At 34.8% G+C, this 26,117-nt stretch overlaps 4 protein-coding genes across 6 annotated transcripts; 1 reads left to right on the top strand and 3 right to left on the bottom strand.

Moving 5' to 3' along the window:
* Nucleotides 1-406: 406 nt before the first annotated feature.
* LOC145620289 (protein LNK1-like) lies at nucleotides 407-7,360 on the bottom strand. 3 transcript variants are annotated; one of them, XR_014108195.1, is made up of 9 exons: nucleotides 7,163-7,360; nucleotides 6,673-6,771; nucleotides 5,191-5,774; nucleotides 4,773-5,088; nucleotides 3,003-3,686; nucleotides 2,476-2,624; nucleotides 2,152-2,287; nucleotides 1,173-1,365; nucleotides 407-729 (listed from the first exon to the last, which is right to left on the bottom strand). XR_014108195.1 is itself a non-coding variant. In XM_081674934.1 (8 exons), exons 2-8 carry the CDS (start codon nucleotides 6,694-6,696, stop codon nucleotides 1,273-1,275), a joined length of 1,986 nt encoding a protein of 661 aa, XP_081531060.1. In that variant the 5' UTR covers nucleotides 6,697-6,771; nucleotides 7,163-7,360; the 3' UTR covers nucleotides 955-1,272. The 3 variants fall into 3 exon arrangements, 1 of the variants encoding a protein (XP_081531060.1); XR_014108196.1 differs by having other exon boundaries at nucleotides 407-719; XM_081674934.1 differs by lacking the exon at nucleotides 407-729 and having other exon boundaries at nucleotides 955-1,365.
* Nucleotides 7,361-11,220: 3,860 nt separating this feature from the next.
* LOC145619530 (receptor protein kinase TMK1-like) lies at nucleotides 11,221-15,449 on the bottom strand. The gene is made up of 2 exons (XM_081674241.1): nucleotides 12,604-15,449; nucleotides 11,221-12,185 (listed from the first exon to the last, which is right to left on the bottom strand). Exons 1-2 carry the CDS (start codon nucleotides 14,921-14,923, stop codon nucleotides 11,665-11,667), a joined length of 2,841 nt encoding a protein of 946 aa, XP_081530367.1. The 5' UTR covers nucleotides 14,924-15,449; the 3' UTR covers nucleotides 11,221-11,664.
* Nucleotides 15,450-17,660: 2,211 nt separating this feature from the next.
* On the bottom strand, nucleotides 17,661-22,072 carry LOC145619483 (phosphoribosylformylglycinamidine cyclo-ligase, chloroplastic-like). Its single transcript, XM_081674182.1, has 9 exons — nucleotides 21,920-22,072; nucleotides 21,439-21,828; nucleotides 19,710-19,804; nucleotides 19,535-19,636; nucleotides 19,348-19,407; nucleotides 18,765-18,937; nucleotides 18,537-18,639; nucleotides 18,261-18,419; nucleotides 17,661-18,145 (listed from the first exon to the last, which is right to left on the bottom strand). Exons 2-9 carry the CDS (start codon nucleotides 21,797-21,799, stop codon nucleotides 17,975-17,977), a joined length of 1,224 nt encoding a protein of 407 aa, XP_081530308.1. The 5' UTR covers nucleotides 21,800-21,828; nucleotides 21,920-22,072; the 3' UTR covers nucleotides 17,661-17,974.
* A 1,523-nt stretch (nucleotides 22,073-23,595) lies between these two features.
* LOC145621341 (uncharacterized) lies at nucleotides 23,596-26,117 on the top strand. Its single transcript, XM_081676076.1, has 3 exons — nucleotides 23,596-23,877; nucleotides 24,723-24,879; nucleotides 25,881-26,117. The coding sequence occupies exons 1-3, from the start codon at nucleotides 23,698-23,700 to the stop codon at nucleotides 26,024-26,026; spliced, it is 483 nt and encodes a 160-aa protein (XP_081532202.1). The 5' UTR covers nucleotides 23,596-23,697; the 3' UTR covers nucleotides 26,027-26,117.

Here is a 26,117-nt window from a genome sequence, read left to right as displayed (position 1 = left end):
ATATGGAATGCATTGCCTCGCCAATGGTAATTACAGTAAGTTGTTACATGCCTTGCAGCCTCAGAATTTGTGTGAACCCCATGATTGAACCAAAATGAGTGCAGCTCTATAAGCTTTAGTATTAATATCCCCTCGCTAATTTATTCTTTGTTCTTTCTTCCAAACCGAGATAGAAATCGTAATGTGACAAAGTTTTGTCATAACTTTTGTGATGATTTATATAAGCGATAGAAGAAGCAATAGCTGGTTCCTTCTGCTCAAGCAATTTCATAAAGTTGGCGATACATATAGTACTAATTATATATTTCAGGAAAGAATGCTGTTTTTCTTTTCTTGCATAGCTTCAGTAACCTCTCTTCCTCTTCTCTTAATCTTCACACTCTTTACTTCTTTAGTCAAGTTAATATATCCAAAATAAGCATGTCGAACTCAGTTATTTAGATGGCAAGTACTGCAACAAAATACAGCTACAAGAAGACATTCGCTAGCCAAATTTGAACATTTGCAAAACAAAATTCAAATTTGAACATGTTATCTCCCTAAAGTCAACGTACATGTGAAGCCAAAAATAAAATGTACACAATAAGTTGCTGGAATGCAGTGATTTAGAATCCATCTGTATTATGGAGGCTTCAGATCAGCATCTTCCCTCAAACAGATAGTCTGAAACTCAAGCCTTTTAAGCCAGAAGAAGTTGCCGATGTCCTCTCCCTGCATAACTGGGCAGGTCTAGCCAGCAAATATATATAAGAATACATACAAGGTAGATTAAAGTTTACACACCATCAGATTGCTCTAGCTTTCTATACATTATCATATACTAAACTTTCCATAATTTCGACATGAACACTCAACAATCACAGCATGACATACCCAGAAATGCCGGAAGATCTGCTCTTAACTACAAGGCAAATTAAACAATCTATGGCAGTATGATACTTGAAATTAGACAGGTTGAGAGCAAGTATAATTTATGATCAGTGAGAAAACCGCCAGTAAAAGATTAAAACAAAAAAGATTTTAAAAAAAAAAATATCACCTAACTGACAAGCGAAATTAAAACTCTTCCTAAAGTAACTCTAGTATAATACAAACTGGTAAACTGGTATTGTAACTTGCAAGTACATGCATGAATAAAGAAGAAAATAGTTACAAGTGTCGGCATAACTGACCATGAAGAACTACAGGACAGTATGCCAAACTTTCAGGACTGAAGCCACTTGGGTCTCAGGGACCTCATAGAGCAATTCGTTTGCATATCAGCTTTCAAAATCAGTGTTCAGCAGCTTCACCATTAGCTGAAGTAGTTTCTTCTCGAAAAGCAGGTTTCTCAGCTATCAATGGACCATGACTATGTGCCTGACCCTGAAATTCCAATGAGAAATCAGTCTCAGTTTCAATAGTATCTCTTTTCAATTGTAATACTAGGGCTCCAAAGGGCAAGTCTTTGAGACATTTCCAATTGCCAAACTAAAATTTTGGGGGACAGAAAACATGTTAACATGTCAATTGTCAAAATTTGAGCCAACTTGACATTTGATCTGAAACATGGATTGGGAACATGATTTGAAGATGTGGATATTGAAGTTGATTGAACTAGAATAATCTAACTAGTAGGAAAATTCCGACCTACTCTGGGTTGAATTTTTGGGTTAAATACTTTTGCACGTAATTGAGTGGATTAAAGTATTGTTAAAAGGAAGTTATGTATCATAATGACTCAAAATACACATATGATGAGTTAGAAATTGCAAAATAAGAATGCCGAATATTTAAAAATCTGAGTCACTAGGAATTTCTAACCTGAAGCCGGCATGAATCACCATGTTTGACATGTACACTAAATTATACGTCTAAATATATGGTTCATAATGTTACACTAAAACAAGCTTATTATAAAAATCAGATGAGAGAACAAGAGCTTACTCTATAGTCTATATGTTTACATAAAAAATTAAAAAAAAAATTAAAAAAATTAAAAATAAAAAAAATTAAAAAACTTTACTTTAAAATTCTCTTTTCAAAAATGAAATAGCATAAACTAAGCATTCAGTGAGAACTGGAATTCAACTACAGCTGTCCAAAAAAAGCAATAAATAAAAAAAATAAAGAGAGAGAGAGAGAGAGAGAGAAGAAACACCAAAAGCGTACCATATTGTGAGCCTTCACAGGCAGAGCATCCAAAGGAGCTGTTGCAGACGGGTCTGATGGCCTATGGAACAACAAGTGCGCTATTGATCGATCAATGGGATTCGTATCAGTTTCTATATCCATGAATCCTGTGCATCTGTGTGAAAACCACCATACAGATAAGAATAATTACCGGCATATACACACACACACATTTACAGCATCATCTAATCATTATAATATCAGAAAATTTGACAGTTTCCTTGGACATTCCAAATAAGTATTAATTACTTTCTAACAGATAACAGAAGAATGGAGAGACTTTAAGGGCTGGAAAATTCGTACTTATTTGTTCCATCAGATAGAAAAGCTCCAGTTGTATCATTATCATCTTTGTCACCACCAATAGGGTTGACACACTTATGCCTCCTTTCAGCACTCCTGGCCAGCCGATAGAGACTGTCTCTTATGCACATTTTTGTCCTTACGTCTAACTGGAAAACATTTCAAGGTTAATCAGATTCAGATTAAGCAGAACAGCGAAGAAAACAAAAATACAAATAAGAAAAATGCACATTTCAGCTCATATTATGATATTTTCAGCTGATCTTATGATTACTCGACACTAGTCTTGCATACAAAACTTCCAAGGTCAAATGTATAGAAATTTTTGTTAATAAACAGAGGGATTAGCTTCCAGATCCACTAAAAACAAGAATGAGGACTATGAGGTTAACATCTCATTATCCCAACTCGCTCCCCCCCCCCCCGAAACAGGTACAATTTATCAGACACTCTAATTCGTTAACTGAAAACAATGCTACAACTTTGTTAGATGATATTCAGAAGTTCAAGTAATATCAAGTTTATACCTTCTCCATGACATTTTGCAGTTGTTGAAAACTACTAGCATCAATTGAGACTTCATCCAAGACTGAGCTCATAGAAGAACTTTCCTGTATGTTAGATGAGTCCAACTCTGTCGCAATGCCAGCTTCATCATCGACTTCACTCTGACCTTCAGCTTCATTTTCAAGGTCACATAGCTTCTGTACACAAATTTGATCACGATCCGCTTTTTGAACCATTAAGTCACCTTTTTCAGGATGTCTAGATAATTTGCTTTGAAACAGCCTGTCTTTTTTCTTGTTCCTGGGAATTGAAGGATTATTCTGGAGAGCAACATCATGAGCGCTCACCACTGATTGCATCTGGTTGGATGCATATGAAGACTTTTTTAGGGGTACTGATGGAAGGCCACCATCTTCAGACTTAATTATAGATGACGCCGTGCTTTGTAAACCTTGATTAGTAGAACGACTGTCATTGGGATTTACCAAAGGAATTGGTATCTGTGCAGAAGTGCAATGAGAAGCTTCCTTCTGTTGACTATTTTCGGAAGAGAGATTACATTGGAAGTTTAATGAATGGTTTGATTCTGCTGCCTGATTTAGGCTGTCAAATTGAATGAAAGAGACTATATTATCTGAAGGGCGCTCTTTTCTTTTCCCTTCTGATGGTTTTCGATGCTTTGGCTGGCTGATATCAGATTGGATCTGTCACATATTGAAACCAAATGTAAAAAGCAATCCCTAATCACTATAGACAATGGATATGGACATTGCTGATATTGTGACCCTGCAAATATCACACACAAGTACAAAGCTACAAATCACAAAGGCCACACATTTCATGTTAAATATGAAAGACCTTTGAGATCGTAAAACCAGCGAACACGGTGACCATGTCTAGCAAACACAAGGCACAACAACACAACCAAGACAGGTATGACACAAATGAACATACGGGGTGGATATTACAGCAGCATATGCTATTGTCATGATGTGAATGTAAAATTTTGAGATAATGTTCACAAGTAAATCTTTCACGTAAGAAAAGCACAATTTCACAGCCGCAAATTTTCATGAACAGAAATTGATCTTTGTTAATCAGGTTGAAGTATCATTCCAAATCAAGGCCATGATCTGAAAAGTATAATGTCTCAGAATATATGATCCAGAGATTACTCCTGGTTAATATTGTAAACTCTGTTAGTCACTGTTGTCTACACAGAAATCGTTCCTTCAGAAGGGTCAAAAAATAACCACCCCCCCCCCCCCACCCAAAAAAAAAAAAAAAAAAAAAAAAAAAAAACAAACAAACAAACTTGTTATCTGACAGTAAGAGGGTCTAACCCAGAACCAAGAAAGAAGCTAAATTCCACAGGAAGTTGATAATTCAGCACAGCACCCTTTACCTCCCAAAACAACAACATATCCTTAACAAACCAAGAAAGGCCTCAACTAGAATAAGAAATTAAAATATTATATTAACCATTAACTCTAATTGAACAGTGAGCTACTAGTTTATTTTAAATTGCTATGCTTCTTCCTTTATGATAAACTAAGACATGTTCATAGTTCTTGGTAATTATAAGTGCAGAAAGATATTCGTTGAAATGCTTATAACACTGATAGCACATAAGCTAGCCATAGGAAAAAATATAAATACTTCAACTTGGAAATAAATGGTCAATATGAGATCCAGTTAAATTTAACAGCATAATGTATACTTGGTAAGCAAAATATATATTGTTCTCCATCCAGCTAGTGCAAAGGCAGCCACCTATATAAATTCCTAACCTGTGATTCACTGTCAATGCTAGAAATAGCACTGGATCCATTAGCGTTAGAGGAATTCATGACAGTTGAAGGGCCATTTGCAGTCAACTTCTCTGATACTCTCTTACAGTCAACTAATGTATGCTTCTCATCATTGTTGTTTATCCCTAACACTTCACGCTGTTCAGTCACACCATCTAGTCCGCTTGAACTGCAGTCTGAAAAGTTAAAGCTTGGCTTAATTGCATCATCAGATCCTTCCATTGCATGTGAAGTTGGAAACCAACCCAGCTCAACATTATTGTCAATATCTAGACCAAAAGTTGAATCACAATTTCTGCACATAGAAGTCCATATTATGAGGAAGTTAATAAACTTTTTTTGGTCTGCAAGAAAATGGCAACAGGTAATGGGGAAATCAAAGACAGTATCCAACTACCTGAACATCCGGTCAACATCCTCAAAATTTTCTATCTCAGACCATTGATAGTACAATAGATCGTTGCTCTCTTTGTCATCAAGATTATTACCAAAAAAGTCAAGACCACTTTCTGTATGAGTTGCATTGTTCAGCTGATATTGGTACAAATTGTTGTCCAAAGAAGCTGCTTGCTCTTCAAGTACAGGATCCCTCGCACATATTCCATCACCTGTAGGATCCATATTACTACTTGACAAACAGTGTTCAAAAGTCCTCTCTTCATCAGACGGGGAACATGAAATTTTTCCATCACATTCCCCATCAAGTGAAGCAGATAAACCTCCACTGGATGAATGGGTCCGTGGACTGTTATCCATCATTTTTTCCTTTTCCTCTTTCAAAGAACAAAAGTGTGTTCCCTCCTTTCTATGAATAACATTGCCTGAAGTACTTCTGTTGTCAGCATTATTTACAGCACATCTTAGCTGAAGACGTTGACTCTTACTACTGTCACTCTCAAGTGAAAATCCACTCCTTTTGCCTCCAGGTTGAGGCACTATATGATCGTCGTTGTCACCTAATTCCCAGACAATATCTTCTAGCTGCAACAATAGAAGACGATCAATCTATTTGTTGTCTAATCAATAAATATTCAGTTTTCATAAAGTTTTCATTCTACATTTTTAGATCGAGTTTGTAAGCAAAGCAAGGATAATTCAATCAAAGACCAACCACCAGTACAATAAAAACTCGTACGGCATCCTATGGTGGATAGAGAAGATAACAATCAAGAGAACAAAACCACATCATACATCAAATAGCACATTTGAAGAAATGATCGAATGGCCCCAAGGGCAACTCTAGTCTTCAATCCTTCTGTTTTAACTTCAGCCAGGTTATCTATAGCTTCAACGGAATAAAACAGGTTTTAAAAAGCTAAACATCAATGCAAGTTATAACAATACATCAAGAATCCAGTAACAGGGACCTAGGGAGAACTCCAAAATTCTTCGAAACCTATTTGTCCATTACCACATTTTCCACCCCACATCCGAAACAACCACTGTATGATACGAAGTATCCACCATTTCATGTCGTAACGAATTATCAGAAGTCTGCACCTATCTCTAACAGACTAGCTACAGTTACAGTACAGCTGAATTCTCAGAAATTTTACACACTCCTACAATTCTACCTATTGTCAATCATAGCGAATGCGCGTAAATTGGTGGGACCTATCATCTATGATTCTATGAAAGAACTCCAAGCTAATAAAATCAAACATCATTTCAAATTCTTATTTAACTGCAGGGGAATTACCATCAACAACCACTAACTTACATCACTTTCACACCAACAAGAAACTTGTGCCTTAGACAATATCATAGACTTAATTTAGATCGAAAACCCGAAATTCGCCATTCAACAATAAAAATTGGTCTGATACATCAAATGATACATGAACAAACAAGAATTATAAATGGAAAAATGATTAAATACCTCGTAAATTCGTGAATCTGACATCACTTTATAAACCCTTTATCCAGTTTGTAAAACATAGATAGCCCAAATCGACATGTTAAAGTTACACACCTTTTTCTGCAGATTAACACAAACAAAAGTATATATAAATCGATCAAATTCATCAATTAATCAAGAAAAACAATTTCTAATCAATATCAAACAAACCAAAAACCTCATTTCTTAGTTTACTGCTACATTTCAATCAAATTCCAAGTAATAACAGCTAAAAAATCATTTAATAAATTTCAATTATAAAAAAAAAATTGCTTTTTCGATGAACAAATCAACCCATTTTAACTCCATATCAAAAATAATTTAAATCAACAAATAAAACTTAAATCTGAACTAACTTGACTAATTCCACCCCAACAAAAATCCTCAAAAATGCTAAAAATCAACCAAAAAACCACACAATAATTACACAAATAAAATAAAATAATATTTTAAAAAATTCCACCAAACTCACCTTTAATTAACAAACCTGATAGCAATAAAAACAACAAAATTAAATCAAAATCATCCAACAAAAACCCTAATCAGATCTTCCAGGAAGTTCTAGAGACTACAGAAGAAGCAAGAGGAGAGAGAAAATGAAGAGTAATAGAGAGAGAAAATAGAGCAATCTCGAATTGTTTCTACTCTTCTAATTAATTTTATTTTTATTTTTTTAAGAAAAAAAAAAGAATAATTGAATAATTTTATTATTAGGGTAATTTAGGAAATGGATTAATATAAGAGCGACACGTGGCAAGCGTAATCAAAAGAACGATGGGGGATTAAAGTTAGTAAATTACGGGAGGATCAGAATTGGTGGCGGAGAGGTGGGCAAGGAGATACGATCAGTTTCAGCCATTTGATTGGTCCACGTGTTGGTTTATTAGGAGAAGTTGGCACGTGTAAGTTTGGTGTTTGTGGCACGTGACAGGCTGGTTGACGTAGGTTGTTAGTTGATTTATTTTTATGAGGGTTTTTATAATCCACAAGTGGGTGAGAGTGGGTCCCGATTTAGTATTGTTTTTGGCGCCGACCTATTTGTATTTTTAATGTTAGTTATAAAAAATTGGCAAAAATATGTAATCGATTAATAGTCTAATGTTTTGCCTCATGGGGTGTGACCAAAACCATGAGCTAACTTTATCTTTAGGTTTTTTGGACTAGTAATAATTTTTTGTGTGTAATTTCGACATTTCGTATGTATACGGACGTACAACTTATAAGGGTTAATATTGTATGGATGAGATTCACTTACACAATCTCAATTTTTGAATATTACTGGTCATTAGTCAATTATGTAGGCTCTAAAGTTTAAACGGCCGAAAATTTATTTATCATTTACCGATTAATATTGCTTTTAATGCTTTTAATCAAGTGTTATTTATGCTCTTATATACCTGAAAACTCATGTATCTTGTTTCATTTAAATTTTTATTAAACTATAGAAGGGATATTTTATTGATCGCTTTAATTGGCCTGACGTTCTTCATCGTATGCATAATATATGGTATAAATGGTGATTAGTATGCATGAAACTTCATATAATGCAACTAAAAAAGAGTAATGAATAAGATACATATGTGCCTTAGCATTAAATTAAAGGATGTAAATTATGCTTTGACAATGCATGAAATTATATAACATGTATGTACTCCTTAATAAATAAATTATTTTCTAATTAAGGGTGTGTTAATTTTCTATCTATTGAAAGTCAATTCTTGATGATTGATACCTAAGTACGTACCTAACATGCACATACACTGATACACACACATGAATATGCATGCTTTTAAGAGCTCTAGCTACAAGATACGTTACTAATGGCTTATATATACGAAAGCGTTTGTTAGTAAATTAGCATATATATGACCCTATATGGTAATTCGCTTTCAGTTATTTTGACCAGATGTCAGATGCTTACTATTTACATTAACTGTGTTTGACTAACTAATTGTAATTAATTATTTGTATAAAAACGGTTGCTGAACAAATGTTAGTTATTACGAAATTACAATTAGTATTAAGTCTATTAACCAATTCATTATTCAATTGCGAGGATCCTGCAATTGCGATTTTGATTCTGTTAGTAACTAATCATGTGACGTGTAATCACCTGGGAACTTAGGGAGAATACACGTATTTTTTTGGAGGAAGAATATACGTATTTTGGTGGCTTAGAAAGTGTTTGATTTTTTTGTTATTCCTTTATTCCTTAATGATGTGTTTGGTGTACCGCATATGCCCTCAGTTTTATAGTACTACTTGAAAACTGGTTTTCAGCAATTGGGATATTATAATAAGTACCCCTTCAAAAGAGTACTAGCCACTCATTTGGTCATGCATGTGTTTAGTTATTACAACTTACAAGTATTTATTAGTAGTATAAGTTTACATATGTTCATACTTGCACTACCTATTTGTTTGGTCGATTCTTATGTTATAGATTCTTGTTCAATTGTTATTTTTTGGTTCATAGGTTCTTGTTCAATTCTCCGTACCGATATTTATTCCAATGCAATTTCTTTTTTTTTTTTTTGCGATAGTATGAAATCTTTGTGTATGGATCGGAGATGACAAATCTGCCGAGGGTTGTTGATGTTAGATTGTTAATTAGTATGAATTTTAAATAATGTATCTTTTGTTCACACATTCTCAAAATCCACACCTTTAGGAAATAATTATAGAGAAGGTAGAGGAATGACTTATCAAAATAATTATAACACATAGAATAGGGAAGAGTTAGGTTTTATGTGAAAATAACGATTAATAAGTTCGTTACCTTCGTTTATATTATCGAATATCTTTCTCAAAAAGTGCGTAAGGAGACTATATTAAAAAAACGAAAAAAAAAGTACTAAGAAACTGGTCTTGTTTTCATATGCATACGAACAATATACTACATACGGAATACACTTTTAGTTTTGGTTGATAAGGAGAATGGCCCTACCGGGCTAGAACAACTCACAAGTCCATCCATCTATAGCTCGGGTTAGGCTTTAGGAGTGTGGCCATGTAGGGAAGGGGAATCCACGCCCCAAAAAGTCTCTAATGGGGTTTGATCCCGCCGGTTACAAAATTTCCACTAGACCAAATCATAGTCCGTAGTTGGTACAGTGTACTACCTTCATGTACTAAGTGTTATATTACATTATTACCCCATATGGAGTAAAGTCTAGTTTTACTCCGTATGTCTTATGATGCAAGTTGGGTATGGGCCCTACGACTAATATGCGGCAATAAAACTGGTGTTTGATAAACGATCAGGGTGGATATGAATAGTGGATAAGGTAATCAGCAGCAACTAACCAACTTGAGAACTTGTTAAAAAGAATGTGTTGACTACACCATTCTTCCTTTATTAAAGCCGTGTTAAGAGTAACTAATTGGATACAATGTCAAATTTAGTAATATAATTGACTTTTAGTTGTACATTGATACACATAAATTAGGATAGTCTTCTATCAAGACTACCTAACTTATTGGAATCAATATAAAAAGAAAATTTGCTATTATACATGAGAGTCATACTTTGCAATTATAATAACAGTTTGTCTTGTGTGTGGCTGGTCATACCGTGTGACCACTTATAAAAGAATCAAGTAACCCCTGTAATACTGATCGAATAACCCCTAGAACACTGACCGCATAACACCATAATAACACTGACGAAGTAATCCCTTTAACACTGATCAAGTAACCCCTATGACACTAATGAAATAACCCTTGTAGATTTGTAATGGTTGGCCACACTGTGTGACCAGACACATATAAAAATTTGTGTTATACTAATTGAAACCATTTATTACTTTTGACATATCATGAACTTCAAAAGTAAGATCGATATAAGTAAAATTAGGGTGTATGGCCGTATGGGTCTAATTTTGAGTAATTGAAACCCAGGTCTTTAGTCTCTATCATCTTTGATAACAATACAAGTATTTAAGTATAATCTTCAATGCAAGGACAATAATTATTCAAAATAATTATTTGATTGAGAAAAATGGAATTTTCTTTTGATATTGCTTAAATTTGTATGTTATGACATAATTAATTATTGCAGCCAACTTTGTAGCATAATTTAGAGAAGTTGGTGTTTGTTATTATTCAATACAAGTGGAGCTCCCACAAGCTTTAGATGATGAAGCTTTATCTTAGCAATGGCGGCAATGAATACGAGTGTTCATAAGAAATTTAGAATGACATGTATTGTCATTAGCATCTTACTTTGTTGTATTCCATAAATGTCACACTCAATACAGCAAAGGCATGACTAGCGATCTTTTCGAGTGTTGGTCTTCAAAGTTGTTTTCGCTAAGAGTAGTGACTTTCACCATAGTTCAATTTCGAATTTTATTTTTGATCGGATTTATCGAACTTTAAATGATGTTGTATATATGAATACAAAGTAAAAGTATTTGTGTTTTAACCAAATATGAGGATTAAAGTTAAATGTAACCTATAATCTATTGTTATGTTGACTATAAAAAAGAAATACACTTTTCTTGGACAAGATGTAGGAAAAAGATTATTTGATGAAGAAATACATTATCAAATGCGATTTGATTAATTATAGAACATTGAAATCTAGGGAAAATTTGTGACGATGAAGGACTCCTTCCCTCTCCACAATGTCGATTTTACACTTACGTGAAAATTTACACCAACTCACATTCTTCTCCTTACGTGCTCGTATGGGGGAGAATGTGAGAGGGTGTATAATTGCCCCCTCCCTCTACCCCAAAGGTTACATGAAAGGTTCATCACAAGATGAAAACCAAAAGAGCAAAAAGAAAAACCAAAAGGACTATTAAATATACATCTGAGGAAAAAAAAAAAAAACATCAAACAATACACATCTTGCAATGTTTTCCCAAACCATCAACCCCATTTTCAGAGTGTAATGAAACAGAACAAACCAGAACTTGTTAATCTTCAACCTGTTGATCTATCTTCATTCATTTTTTTTTTGCTTCCTCATCTTCCATCTGCTGAAGTGAAGGAATCGGCAAACCCAAAAGGTCGGGCAACCATACTAGTTTGTGTATTCTCAATGAACGATGATGATGAAGATTCTGCCTGACTCGTACCTTCAGATGCCTTCCATCTCTTTAAGGCCTGTGGTAAAGACATGTCAAGATCTATACCATAACAATCATCAAAGTTGGCCTCTGATGGTTTCCAAAGCTCCACTAAAGAAGACAAGACATTGACTATATGACCCATGTCTGGCCTTTGATATGGCTCCCTCGCGCAACAGTGGCCTGCAAGCTCAGCGACAGTACTGATACTGGCAAGGGTCTCCTCATCGATATCGATGGTGGGGTCTATGGCTTTGCGGAATGTATCCTTGTTAATGTGCATACGCTTGAACCATGTCACAAGGTGCATGCTTTCCTCAGGCTGTGTCTCATCTAAGGCTTTCCTTCCAGTGAGTAACTCCATTAGGACTACCCCAAAGCTAAAGACATCGACTTTAGTGGTAACTCGCCCAGTTACTGTTAAAAATTTAGAACAATGATAAGAGTGGTTATTCCAATGCAAGTTTGAAGTATTAAGTTCAATAGCACGCAAACATATCAAAAATAACAGTCATATACATGACTTATTGGTCCCTAACTGAGCTTTACTAGCCTCAAATTAGACAAGGACTCAAAGCTGTCTCTTACATCATGCATCTTATACCAATAACAAGGAAGATCACAGTGTTGCAAGATATGAAAGATATTAGCAGGCTAGCAGCAACGACACATAGATGCTCACTGGAAGAATACAGTAAAATAGCTTTGCATTTGGAGCTATAAATTTATGATCAGTGCAGTCAGGTCAAAGTTCAGTTGGTCAACAAATGAGAAGAACATACACTATAGAACACAGTATGAAACAAATGCAAGTGAAAATTTCGAAGGAAGGTACCTGCATACTCTGGTGCCAAGTATCCAAATGTTCCAGCAATCCTAGTTTCAACTGATGCCTTCCCTTCTGGAGCCAAACGTACAAGACCGAAATCAGCAACTTTTGCTCTCATATCATCCCCAAGAAGAATATTAGAAGGTTTTAGATCGCGGTGTATAAAGCTTTGATGGGCCAAAGTATGAAGATATTCAACACCTCTAGCCACATCCAAGGCAATGCTCAACCTTCTAGTCCACTCAAGAGGCTTTAACCCTTCCTCAGCCCAATGAAATACATGCCTACTCAATGTTCCTTGAGGCATGTACTCATATACCAGAAGCTTCTCATTACCATCTAAACAGTACCCAATAAGTGAGACCAAATGCCTATGGCGGACTTTAGACAAAACTGCAATTTCAGACTTGAACTCACTCAGTCCTTTTCCTGCAATCACCCCAGAATCCATTCTCTTCACGGCAATCTTTGTCCCATCATGCAATTCCCCTTTATATACTGTCCCAAATCCTCCTTGTCCCAAAATGTTATCCTCACTGAAATTATTGGTCACATTTTTAAGAACTTGGATGGAAATAACCATGTTTCCATTATCACCCATTTGGATGCTACCTGTATCACTGGATGGAATTGTGTGGCTTTCACTAACTGTTCCTACACTCACACTTGATCCAGCAACTGTAATTTTAACACTGTCATTCTCAGACGCAGAGTGACGAGGATGTACCACCATTGCATTCGGACTTTGCACCCTACTAAACTTGTTTTGCTTCTTTTTGTAGACACAAAATCCCAAGACACCACATAGAAGCAAAAAGAGAACAGCTCCAACAACAGATAGAGCTACAATCACACCTGTAGAAAGTTTAGATTTTTTCCCAGAACCACCATCCTGTCCTTCAGCTGTGCCTGAGGGAGATGTTCCTCGACCACGTGTAACCTCACTCTCATCCTTCCCAATGTCGGGATTACCCTGAGTATGCAAAATCAGATTCTTTTTGAAGGATGGAACTTTGCCATAAATCTGATTGTTTGACACATCTAATTCAGTAAGAGCTGGCAGTGTAGTAAGCTCTTGTGGGATGGTACCAGTGAGATTATTATTCGCAAGAATAAGCCTTTGTAGCGATTTAAGTGATGCGAATTCAGGAGAAATAGTTCCATTAAGATCCATTTTCTCCAAATTAACAGTAGTAATGTTACCATTGCTACAAGTGATACCAAACCAATTACCACAAGGGTTATTCCCCTTCCAGTACTGAGCAAGTCTTGCAGGATAATCCATAGATTTCACAACAGAAAGCAAAGTATTTACTAGAGGACTGCAATCACCAGGCTTTGGCAAGCAAAAACTGTTCGTATCCTCAGTCGAATCCACAGCAACCGAATCCTTAAACACTGGCATTGGCCCTTGAAGCATGTTATTGGTCAAGTTCACAACAGCTAGAGACTCTAAACTCATCAAAGACGGCGGAACAACTCCAGTAAACTTATTATCCCTAAGGCTCAACACCTGAAGATCCTTCAATCCTGAAAAATCAGGCAATGGACCAGAAAATGCATTCTGATGCAACCAAACTTCCTTCAAAGCAGTCATGTTCTGAATCACATCAATCCTCCCACTAAGCCTACCAACACTTTTTTGCCCATTAACCCACAATGACTGAATTTGAAACCCATCAAAGCTCCTAGGCAATCCTCCTTCCAAACTATTAAAGCTCAAATGCAAATGCACCAAACCCGGAAACGAATCCGGCCCGAAAAAATCAGGTATTACCCCAATAACATTAGCAGAATTAGCAGAAAAATTCTGAAGTGTTGAAGCATCTTTCAAGGATTCAGGAATTTCCCAACCCTCAAAAGGGTTATTATCAAGATCAACAGACTGAAGTACAGACAACCCAGTAAACAAATCACTAGGAATTGAAGTAAAATTATTATTACTAATCATTAAAACTTGCAATGAACTTAATCCACTTAAACTAGGAAAAGGGCCTGAAAATTTATTCCATTGAACTTCTAACCTTTCAAGAGAAGTTAAAGAAGAAAGACTAGCAGGGAGAGTACCTTCCAAGTTCTGGTGCCCAATTTGAATCCGGGTCACCTTTTTTTCCTGGCTACAACCCACATGGGTCCATTTACAGGGATCTGGGTCGGACCATCCAAGTGATTCGGGTGGGTTATTCAAGTTCTTCCTCAAAGCTAACATTACTGAAGCATCATCTGAACTTGCTTCAGAAAAAACTGCAATATTACACAAAATTGAACAAAACCCAAGTGATAAAATGGGTAAAAATAAATACCCAACATTGTTTTTCTTTTTCATCTTCTTCTACCTAAAGTTGCCAACTTTCTTAATTTTTTCTTTCCTCCAAAAAAACCCAGAAAAATTCAGGAAAGAACAAAGGTTTATGAAAATGTATAGCAGGCTTTTTAAGTGAGGAAAAAGCAGATGAATGAATATGGGCTGTCAAAGAACTGGAAAAGCTCAAATTGTAAGGAGCAGAAAAATGTGTATAATTTCTTTTTATTTTTTAATTTAATTTTATTTTTTTTTGGTATTTTTTTTAAGGGTTAGTTTGGATGTAAATGAATTAAGATTATGGAAAGTTGTGCTGATCTCAGGACTCACTCCAGAAACAGGTAAGGCAGCACATGGTCTAGTAGGAGCCTTTGGTCATGAAATTATTGTATACCTTTGTTTTGGCCTACATATAACCAATCAAATCTGGATAAGAAAATTATAAATATCAGCTTCCCTCCAAACTTCAAGTATCGACACAAAGGTAGGTATGGATACAATGAAAGAAATTGTAGGACATATGTGTGTCTTGTAATTTTGGGGTGTTTGGTATATGAGATAAGCTATAGGAATAACGGATACGAATAGGAAGGAAAGGATGAGAAATATACTATGTTTGTTTTAAAGTTTGAGAATAATAAGGAAGATAACGTTATAATGATAAAATCTTTTCTTCGGTGTATAAGGAGAAGGGATAACACGGAAGGAAAAGACATTACTACCTTAGCTTTAATGGAAGAAGAGGAAAGAACTTAAGAGCGTGTTAATGACAATATTTTAATAACATTGTTGTTGTCCCGATCTTAATTTCAACTCATATTAAACATGAAAGTGTCGCATAATTTTATATATTTTTTGAAACATTTATGTACCTTGTAAGTATAAAGAAATGAAATATGGTTATCAGATTAAGTTTAAATCAAACAATTTTTAGAATTTGATTTAATTTTTGAAGAACATCCGAGAATAGAATAATGTCTTCATTTCACCAAAGATGGTAAATTCACAAATGTAGAAAATTACCTTGTTTCAATGATTGTATCCCAAAGCCTAAAACCTCCATACAGTGATTTATTTAATTACTCGTGCGATTTCATTAAAAATAAAGGTTTTAAGTGGCTATGATGTTAGAGAATTTTGTATAGAGAGATTTGCTTGAAAAATATTTTTGTGGTGTTGGGAAATGGAAAAAAGATATCCTAATTAATCAGCCAACCACCATATTCGGTTACTAAACATTGTTTGAGTTACATGCGGTGTATTTACAACTTAAGATGACTAATTCAAGGTAAATGTTTATACAATTGTATGTGTTGTGCTGTTGTGCACAATATTACAAAAATAAATAAATATATTATCAAGTTATGAGGTTTTTTTTATTTTTATTTTATTATTTTTATTTTGAAAAGGTAAGAAATAAATAACATTAGAAGACCGAAAAATACTCCTATTGCAAAGTTTTAGGATATATGGTGCACTACAGCACTAGTATACAAAGAGTATTAAGTACGGAATATCAGGGTATGGTGTAGTGAAAAAATTTGTAAAATTTAACGCTAATAGAAATATTTGAGATGGGGTTGTCAAATGTTGAAAATATTGTTTGTCTTTCTATGTCACTAGCTTGTGATAATGAGTTAGAGATGTTGAATAAACCTTCCATTATCACAACATTAAGACTTCATCATATTGTAACTTGCACACAATCGCAGTATAGCTGTTATACATACATATAACAATCACATCATCCACACGGTACAAGTTAACAAACATTAGATTTTCATTCTCTGAAAACTAACTATTGTTACAACTTTCAATACATCCACCAATTAGAAAATAATAAAATTTTATTTATAATTTTTTTCAAACACAATTAAATCATATTCACTCCTCCATCTGTTATAAAGAGTGAATGACAATTTTTTTTTTCTTTTTCTGAACATTCTAAAATAGTATACTTAACCATCAAAGCCGAGCAAAGCAGAGATGTACAGTAGGCGAACTTTGGACAGCTGCGGAGCCTTTAAAGATAAGTCATCAACATGTTAGATTGAAAACAGCCGCCATATAAAGAGTACACTTATCTTGCACCTCACTAAAACTTCATTTATTCTAATCTAAACTAGTGTAAAGTAAAGCAGGCTGTCTAATTTCTCTCTGATTATTTACAATTATGTTGACAGTGCTACTGTAGTGATTAATGACATGTCTTCCAGATAATTTTCAGGTGCATTTATACCTAGTAACGGTGCAAGATCTTCATAGTATATAGTTGAAAGCTTATCCGTAAAAATAGTATGCATAATTTGCATGTGCTTTCCTATGATTGAGCTGTCTATGATTCCATGCTTTTCTTTGTCATTATGACTTTATTTTGGGTAAGAAACGGAAAGCCACTTAATTGATTTGAAGCTGCTTGTCATGTTATGAGTTCCAATTATAATTTGCATCAGTGTAATCACTGTAATGTGATTGAGCAGTTTAAAGCCGAAAAGGGTATTTAAAAACAACAGAGGGATCAATTGTCCCCGTGTTTTTGGCAAATTTTTAGATACAACAGACTTACAATAACTTGTTACTATGACATCGTTTATAAAAAGTCACTCCTTAAAAAAGGGGTTCACGGTCAACTGGTAAAAAGGATACAAGTACAAAATATACATACAATAAGTTAGACCGCTATTTACAAAAATAGATGAAAGGAAGAAAGAAATCAATAGTAATATACTTCACCAAAAACAAATAGAAAATGAGGTGCATCTATTTTTTTTCTTTTTTTTTTTTTTTTATTTATTTTAATGAAACTAGTAATCATTACATCAATCAAAATTGTAGCTGCCCGACAAGTTAAAATGGCTATTAATGTGCAATCATTACATGAATCATTGCACATAAATTTTCCTAGTCTACATCAGACCATATTCTGGCAGATTATGTGCTGACAGAAGTTATATGGAAAGATGGAGAGAGCTCAAGAGATAATGCTTGTTGAAAATATAAGGGAGGGGAAGGGAGTAGCAAGACACAAGTCTTTAGGGTCATTTCGCATTAAAAAAAATCTTGTTGAAAGGCCTCTCATCGATAGCTAACCCCTTCGCCTGTCTTTACCTCACCAATGCGATACATCGGAGTTGCTCCATTTGCATCGCCAAGAATTTTGAGGGCTGCATCTGGACTTACCACAAGCACCATTCCAATACCCATATTGAAAGTCCGCATCATCTCACTGTCATCTATCCTCCCCACCTACCAGTGCATGAGTAAGTAAAATTAGAGAATGCAAAATACTTCATTTTCTGCATAGTAAAATCAGAGTTTGTCAACCAAGTCAGCGAAACAACCTAAGACAGTTTCTTTTTACCTCTTGGAGCCATTTAAACACGGGAAGAACAGGCCAAGAATCTTTATCAATGACAGCGCCAAGACCCTTGGGAAAAACTCTAGGTATGTTATCGGTGAACCCGCCACCAGTTATGTGTGCTATCCCCTTTACTCCTCCCTTGGCAATCACATCAAGCACCTTCACACCAAAAACATATGAGTAAAGATAAGTGACAGTTTGTCAGTTTGGGGCCATCACCTGCTTTGTGCCCCCAAATAATGTAGTAACATGTTTAACAGGAGGAGAATATATCACCTGCTTAACATATATGACAGTTGGGGCCATCAAGGCTTCACCCAAAGTAGTAGCTTCACCAGGAAGCTTGTCTGACAAAGAGCAGCCACTTTGTGCCAATACCCTATAATACGCGCATATATGTCAACATGCTAATTAAGTGTTTACATCTTAAACGCAATTGTATCTCAAGTCTGGCCCACCGTTGTGTCAATCACATGATACTAGAGCCATAAAATAAGTGCTAACCTTCTAACAAGAGAAAAACCATTGGAATGAACTCCGCTGGATGGAAGACCGATGAGTACATCTCCAGCCTCAATATTTTTCCCATTAATAACTGATTCTTTCTTCACAATGCCCACAGCAAATCCACTAAGATCGTACTCACCATCTGCATAAAAGCCAGGCATCTCTGCAGTCTTAAACACAAAATTTGCTACGTCAACCAAATGTTAATTATGCTACTCCAATCTATTAAACAACAATGAAAAATCTCAGGTTCATGACATGAAGCATAAAAGAAGATTACACGAATTGAAAATATATGTAGCGGAATCCTAAATTCTGATCTACCAAATATGAAACTAGCTTCAAAATTAAGCTCTACTATAATGACTAACCCAATCCTGCACAGCTCAAGCTTTGATTTAAAAACAACTTTCCTTTAACAATTAACTCACAACTCAACCACCCAATTTCAAAGGAAAATTACGAATATCATATATCAAAGCATGTCAATCAAGCACATTAACAATCATTAACTAAAAACATACTTCAGGGGAAAAAAAAAAAAAAAGAAAGAATCATGGCTAAAGAGCTTCTAAATTACCTCTCCACCCAAAAGAGCACAATCAGATTGTTGGCAACCATCAACAATTCCTTTAATAACCTGAAATAAGACATTATTTATGTTATGTTCTATTAATTTGCAGGAACTAACATTTGGAACTATTGTTTCTACAGATAAGAAAATACACACAAAGAGAAGGAAAAAAAAAAATGTGTTGGTAAAGTACCCTCTCAGCAAGGTCAACATCAAGACGACTTGTGGCGAAATAATCTAGGAAAAACAAGGGTTTTGCTCCAGAAGTAACAATGTCATTAACACTCATGGCAACCTGAAGATATAATGAGTAAGAAGCCAATTGTAGACAGCAAAATGCATGACCAAAGATCAAAATCAAATGTTACCAAATCAATTCCAATAGTTTCATGTATTCCAGTTTCAAATGCAAGCTTTAATTTGGTACCAACACCATCTGTACCAGCAACAAGATATGAGTCCCCTGCGCAAGTATCAAAGTGTTAAAGAGGATTAACACAGCTTAAAAAACCAATTAAAAAACAAAAATACACATCTTTAATTTATGTTTATTTTTTAAAAATAAAATGTCTTATTTCAAAGGCAACATATTTTTCTATCTTGATACACATTATTATTATGCATAATCCTTAAAAGTTCCCAGCCTAGGCAATAGAGGGGGTGGATATACGCAAGCAAGTATGGAACCTCATTGCTACAAAAACAAAGAGGTTGTTTCAAATTAACTCTTAGTTCATATGCAATGACCCTCTACTAGTTAGTGTAAACAAGAAGACTGGGCATATAAATTCAGCTGTTACAATCCGAAATTCAAAGAGGTTCCTTAACTCTGTTGTAACAAGTCTTCTGTTAGAATAGTGGCAGGGCAAAATCAATATAGCAGCCAAAATAAACTTGACATTCCAAGCAAACTATGACTGATTTAACCAAACTGAAAGTCAAACTGCTCTTTACACTTTGTTTTCATCATATACAGAGAGACACAATTGTGTAACAAAAGTAGTTGTAGATAAGATTGAACAGTAAACTGTTAAGACTTCAACACCAACCAAATCAAAATTCCTGATAAACAACATGGTCTTCTACTCTCCTTTTATAAGAGCCTATCAATTACAGACAAGGCCAAATCACTCCGACATCCGACATTCAATAACACACTCAGAATAATGCACAATTAAGAATCGTCTTTAAACTCAGACATCAACAGAATTACACAGGTGAAGTGGCTAAGCATGTACTCCGCACTACGTCAGGATACCTTGGATGTCCGAACAGTAGATAAATGCCACTATTGGTCATAATCCAATGAAGTACTAAAGTTATAGGTGGCTGGGTTTACTTTTCAGAAATTCAGTTATTTCAGAAAATTGCTAAACAAAAAAACATTGCATGTTGAAAAAAATATGCAAGCGAAACAATTCATGCTTCCTTGTTAGCAAGTAATCAACAAATACTCAAATTTAAAGCCTGTGCACCCCTTAATCAACACTAGCCATCTTCCCTGCCCCGACCCCCCTCCTCCCCCAACCCAGCCACGATGAAACTAATATAGTGACCATCATATCAAAACCTATTGCCTGGGGGATTGAAACTTACATTAATTAAGCTCTGTGTGCAACATGAAGCATGCAAGTACACAAATTTCCAGAATATGAAAACAATCAAATTGAAGACATGAATTTGCTTCCGATTATTCACAAAACCCAATTTAAATGACAGACACCAAACATACAGCTTCCTCCAATATGTTAAATGCATCAAGATGAAAAGGTAACACCCTAAAGTTAAGTAAAAGATTCAGAATTTCCACCAATTACAACACTGTTATTCCATTCAATAAAAAAAATTCCTAGTGCAAAGGTTCAACAAACATTACAGTTATCCCACATACTTTGCAGCTATCTTAATAATATACTACCTCAACCCGAATTAAATTGTCATTTACAAATCCAAATTACACAATCAGCGTGACAATTAATTCCCAACAAAGTGAACAATAAAAAAGGTACTAGCGTACTACTAATTCCAAGCAATTAGCAAGAATACATACACTCGAAATTCGAAACAATACAAAGAACAAGGTAAACATATACATACCTAGAGGATATAATCCTCCAAAGCCACCAATCCCAGGAGCCATCTTAGCAATTCTCTTAACAAGCTCAGACCCAGCATCAATATCAACCCCAGCATCCTTGTAAGTTAACCCACCAGCCTCATTTTCGCCACTTGAAACCGAAAAGTCCCGGCAATTTTTCTCAATAACCCTCTTCGATTCCACCCCTTTGAGAGCTAAAGATGATGAAGATAACTTATTGGGGGTAAAACATGAGGTGGGTTTTGCTTTGTAGCAAAAGTTTGGGGCTTTAGTATTGGAAACCCCAGAAATTTTTCTGGTTGAACTATAAATAATTGAACTTTGAAGCGACTCAACATTAACACCTAAGTTGGCGGCCATGGTTGTCTGTTTGAATTCTTAACCTTCAACTATGAAAATTAAACGAATTTAATCAATTAAAAAGATAAACAAGATCAAAATTTGAATTGAAATTAAGTTAAAGAAAGACGAAAGATATACCTTGTGCTTAAAATTGAAGCAACCAAGTTTTGCAAGTGAAATGCTTTTCTTTCTTTCTACGGAGGATGGTGGACTGAAGAGTGAAGAGGGAGTGACTGAGAGAACTAGTTTAAACAGTGCTCCTATGTTTGCAGAAATTAGGTTATGACCCTTATGGGGTTTTTCCGTTTTTGTTAATTTTCTTAAATTTTTTTTTTTTTTAAAAAAAAAGCTCCAGAATAATTGACACATAACACTCTAGTTTGTCCATTAACAAATTTATAGACGGAAATTTTAACTTTTATGACCAAAAAAAAATCAAAAAATTGTTTTAACCACTAAAACTTTATTTCACCACCAAAAAAATTTCTAAAAATTGTTTTCTACCACAAAACGTCAAGAAAACCGTTAAATCTAACGGTTTAAAAAAATTTCTTTGAATTTCGTACGCAAAAGATGTTTGTTATAGATTTAGGGTGGCACTTTGGCACTACAAATCCACCTTGAGGTCAGAATTGACTAAAAATTATCGGAAATGCCTCGTTTTGCGTGTTCACGCAAATCGGGGCTTTTTAAACACGCAAAACGAGATATTTTCGATATTTTTTGTCAATTCTTACCTCAAATAGGACTCATGGAATCAAAATGCCCCCAGAACCCCTAAAGAGAATGTGTTTGACACAAAAGTCGAAAAATTTTTAAAATTCCGTTAGGTTTTTGACGACATGTGGTAAAAAACAACTTTAAATTTTTTATTTGGTAGTAAAATAATATTTTAGAAGTTTTGGTGGTAAAAAACATTTTTTTGATTTTTTTTTGTGGTAAAAGTCAAAAAAAATCCTTCTTAATATTATACGTGTAAATATCATTGCACAACTAGAATATATGAGTATAACGTAATAAACATCATAGATTCAGCAAACATATCGTGTCGATCCAAATGCACCTATAATGGCTACAATTATTATCTTCAACATCAATTATGAGAGATTGTTGTTTTCCTTAATTATGACCCTTGATGCACAACTTAGGTTGATTCCCGTTACATATTATACAAATATGGGTTTGATTCATTGTTTGTGCTAGATTAGATATTAAGTTAACAGTCAAAACTCGAGCACCACCAACAATCAATACAACTGTGCTACTAGCACTGATGATTAAATATATTTTAACTTTGGCAAACAATTTTGTGCAATAATTAACAAGAAAATTCAAGTTGATCACCGTAGATTAACTTAAAATGTATATCGAGTGAAAATGTGTAATTTTGTGGCTTAACTCATACTAATCACTTGCATAGCCGATAATGATGTTACTCCCTCCGTGTTTTAATAAATGTTACCGTTTGACTTTTTTCACTATTCTCATAATGACTTGGACTTGATTGTTTAACTAATATATAAAAACCAAATTTTATTGTATAAGACATTATTGGATTCGTTATAATGTATACTATATTATAAAAATTTCCTATGATTTTACTAACGTATAATTAGATAAACTAATGGTCAAAGTTGTGTCTCAACAAGCGTGTTTGATCAAACTGTAATATTTATTAAAACACGGAGGAAATAATAATTTTACCCAATTTGTTACGGTGAAAAACGGATTACTCCTCATAAGTCTACCCTTAATTTGCATATTTCTATTTTGTTTGGGTTTGCTCATAATTAGCAGTTAGCTTTTAAGAGAAACAAAGTCAAAGGGGAGATTGACTAGACTGTTAGGTAACATATCATCTGAGTTTTCTTCTCCAAGAGAAAGACAAACAAAGCAAAGGGAAGAGCAGAAGAGAAATGGAGGAGAGAGAAAAAGGGAGAGGAAACGAGAGATGGGATTCAGCGATCGCAAATCTCAAGGAAACTTCTGGAAATCTCGAGTCTCTTCAGAAGCTTCTTCTGAAAAAAGCGGTGTTTGTTGATGAAGATACCTTCAATAAAGCTTCGCTTGCTTCCCAACAGTCTCGCACCATCAAGGTCTTTTCCTCTCTTCTACATTGTTTTAAGATTTTGTTATTAATTTCTGGGATTGAATTATGATTTTGTATTGTCAGTCATATGTTTTTTTGCATTATTATTCCTTCAATTTTGGTGGGTTTGAACTGGAATTTGATGAATTTTGGAGAAGAATTTGGAAATGGGGTTTTAAGAATCGTATATTATTCCAATTTGATGAATTGGGGTTGGTGTATTTTTGGTTATATAGATCAATAGAAATGTTGAGGATTTTTGGGATATTTAGAAGATTAAAATGTAGGTAATTAGGCTAATTTGATTTGCTTGGTATTGTTTTTGGCTAGTTTGACCAATTTGATAAGTTGGGTTGGTTTTATTTTTGGCTAATTTTAAATTTAAAATTGATAATTGTTTCAATATTTGTGCTGCTTGAACTTGATTTAAGTGCAGTTGTCTGCTTGGTAGAGCAGTTTAGTGTACATGATTTGGTAATTAATGACATGTTCGATCTAGACATCTAGTGTTAGGAAACGTGATATTGTACGAGCAAGTTTCGTTTTTTTTTTTTTTTTTTATGACTGATGTTGCGTACATGATATATCAAGTTTACTTGATGGAGGTTGAGCTTTGTGGCAATGGCAAGATTCCAATGAAACATAGAGGGTTGTCTATTACTTCGTATAAAGCTATTAAGTAAAAATGTAGGCGTGTAGACAAGATGAGGTCGCTGAGAAGGTGATTGCATTGTGCTGTATTTTTGAAATACATTACTCAGTATTGCACATTTGTTAATTGAGGTTTAATGGCTTATGATTATTTCCAAAGAGGAGCTATACATTGTTGACGATTTTGGTTGCTGCGTCCAGGTTCTTGAGCAAAGAGTGGAGACTTTAGAGCGAGAACTTGATGCTGCTATTACAGCTGCAGCTCATGCTCGTTCAGAGAAAAGACAAGCCGAGGCTTCTCAAAAGGCAGCTGAGTTACGCACACAGGAAATCACAAAAGAGCTTGAGAACACATCAAGTATGAAAATGTCTTCAATTTTCTGTGTTTTATACTTAAAGTTATGGTTAAGTGAAATCTGTGGATGTCCATTATTAATCACAACCGAGAACTCAAAAGAGATTTTTAGGTTGTGATCATTTGCTACTGCATTTCAATAGTTTTATATTTAATAAGGCATATTTTAACTGTATGTGACAAACAAGGAAGAGGGGGTACATGTCAGGAAGGGCTATCTTGTTTAACTCTCCCTGCCTAACCAAGCTTCAAGACTTTCGAGTTGTTGTTAGTGTTGGACAGATCTCTTCTCATCTGGCTACATTCCATAGGAATAGCACTGTTGGATCTCTTCTCTTATAGACGTCTATCACTCTCCTATTATGATAGACACTCCTCCATTTTATGTCTCTTAGCCTCTTAGGTGTCTTAGGTGCTTTATATTCATTTTCTTCGTTGCTCCCTTCCAATTACACTGTTGTCCTCTGACTGGACTTAATGTAATATGGTAGAAATGTAATATGTGGTTTTTCCAAGAACCAAATTATAAGCTATAATTTGACAAAAGTTGCTCCTGATACAGTGGGTTACTTTGCCTTGCATCTCTGAAGCAAATGTGATGGAATAGTGCCATTGTCATTCTTGGCTATTTGGCTACATGTCAGAAGTTGTATTTCCTACCCTTCTTAGTTTTGTCATCCATGTCCACTCTTAGTAGGGCCTGTTGATCTGATTTGTTTGTAGATCTTTGCCCGTAACTGGTTGAGATGAGCTAAATGTTCAATATTTTACGTTTTTGTTAGTTTCTAATGTGGTTCTATTCTGTTAATTTCTTCACATTTTCATGGGTGGTTCTCCCAGTTGTGTTTTTGCTGAAAGCTAACAAAAGTTGATGTTGTTTGTGGAGATCCAAAGTTTGATGTCTGCTTTATACTTTATCATGTATTCATGTAATACATTTGTGTAGACTGGTATGCTCTTAGGTTTTTATTTTTCGTTCTGACAAGCTTATTTTTTAAATGCAGAGGTATTTGAACTACATATGCAAGAGCTGCGTGCGAAACAGGAGGAGATCACCAAGAGGGACAATGATATTAAACTTTTGGAAGCTATAATTCAGACTCTCGGAGGGAAGAGTCCAATTCAACGATCCACTCGCAGTTCTTCCTAGAGTAATCTTTTTCTTTTTGTTGATAGGTTACCGACTCATTGTAATTTCCCCTTTAAAAATATATATAAACACCATTTGGCTGTTAATCTGA

This window comes from Chenopodium album, chromosome 27 (assembly GCF_948465745.1).
Source record: "Chenopodium album chromosome 27, dcCheAlbu1.1, whole genome shotgun sequence".
NCBI classification, from domain to species: domain Eukaryota; kingdom Viridiplantae; phylum Streptophyta; class Magnoliopsida; order Caryophyllales; family Amaranthaceae; genus Chenopodium; species Chenopodium album.
Note: the sequence above shows the minus strand (reverse complement) of the source record. Positions and strands in the feature narration are given on the sequence as shown.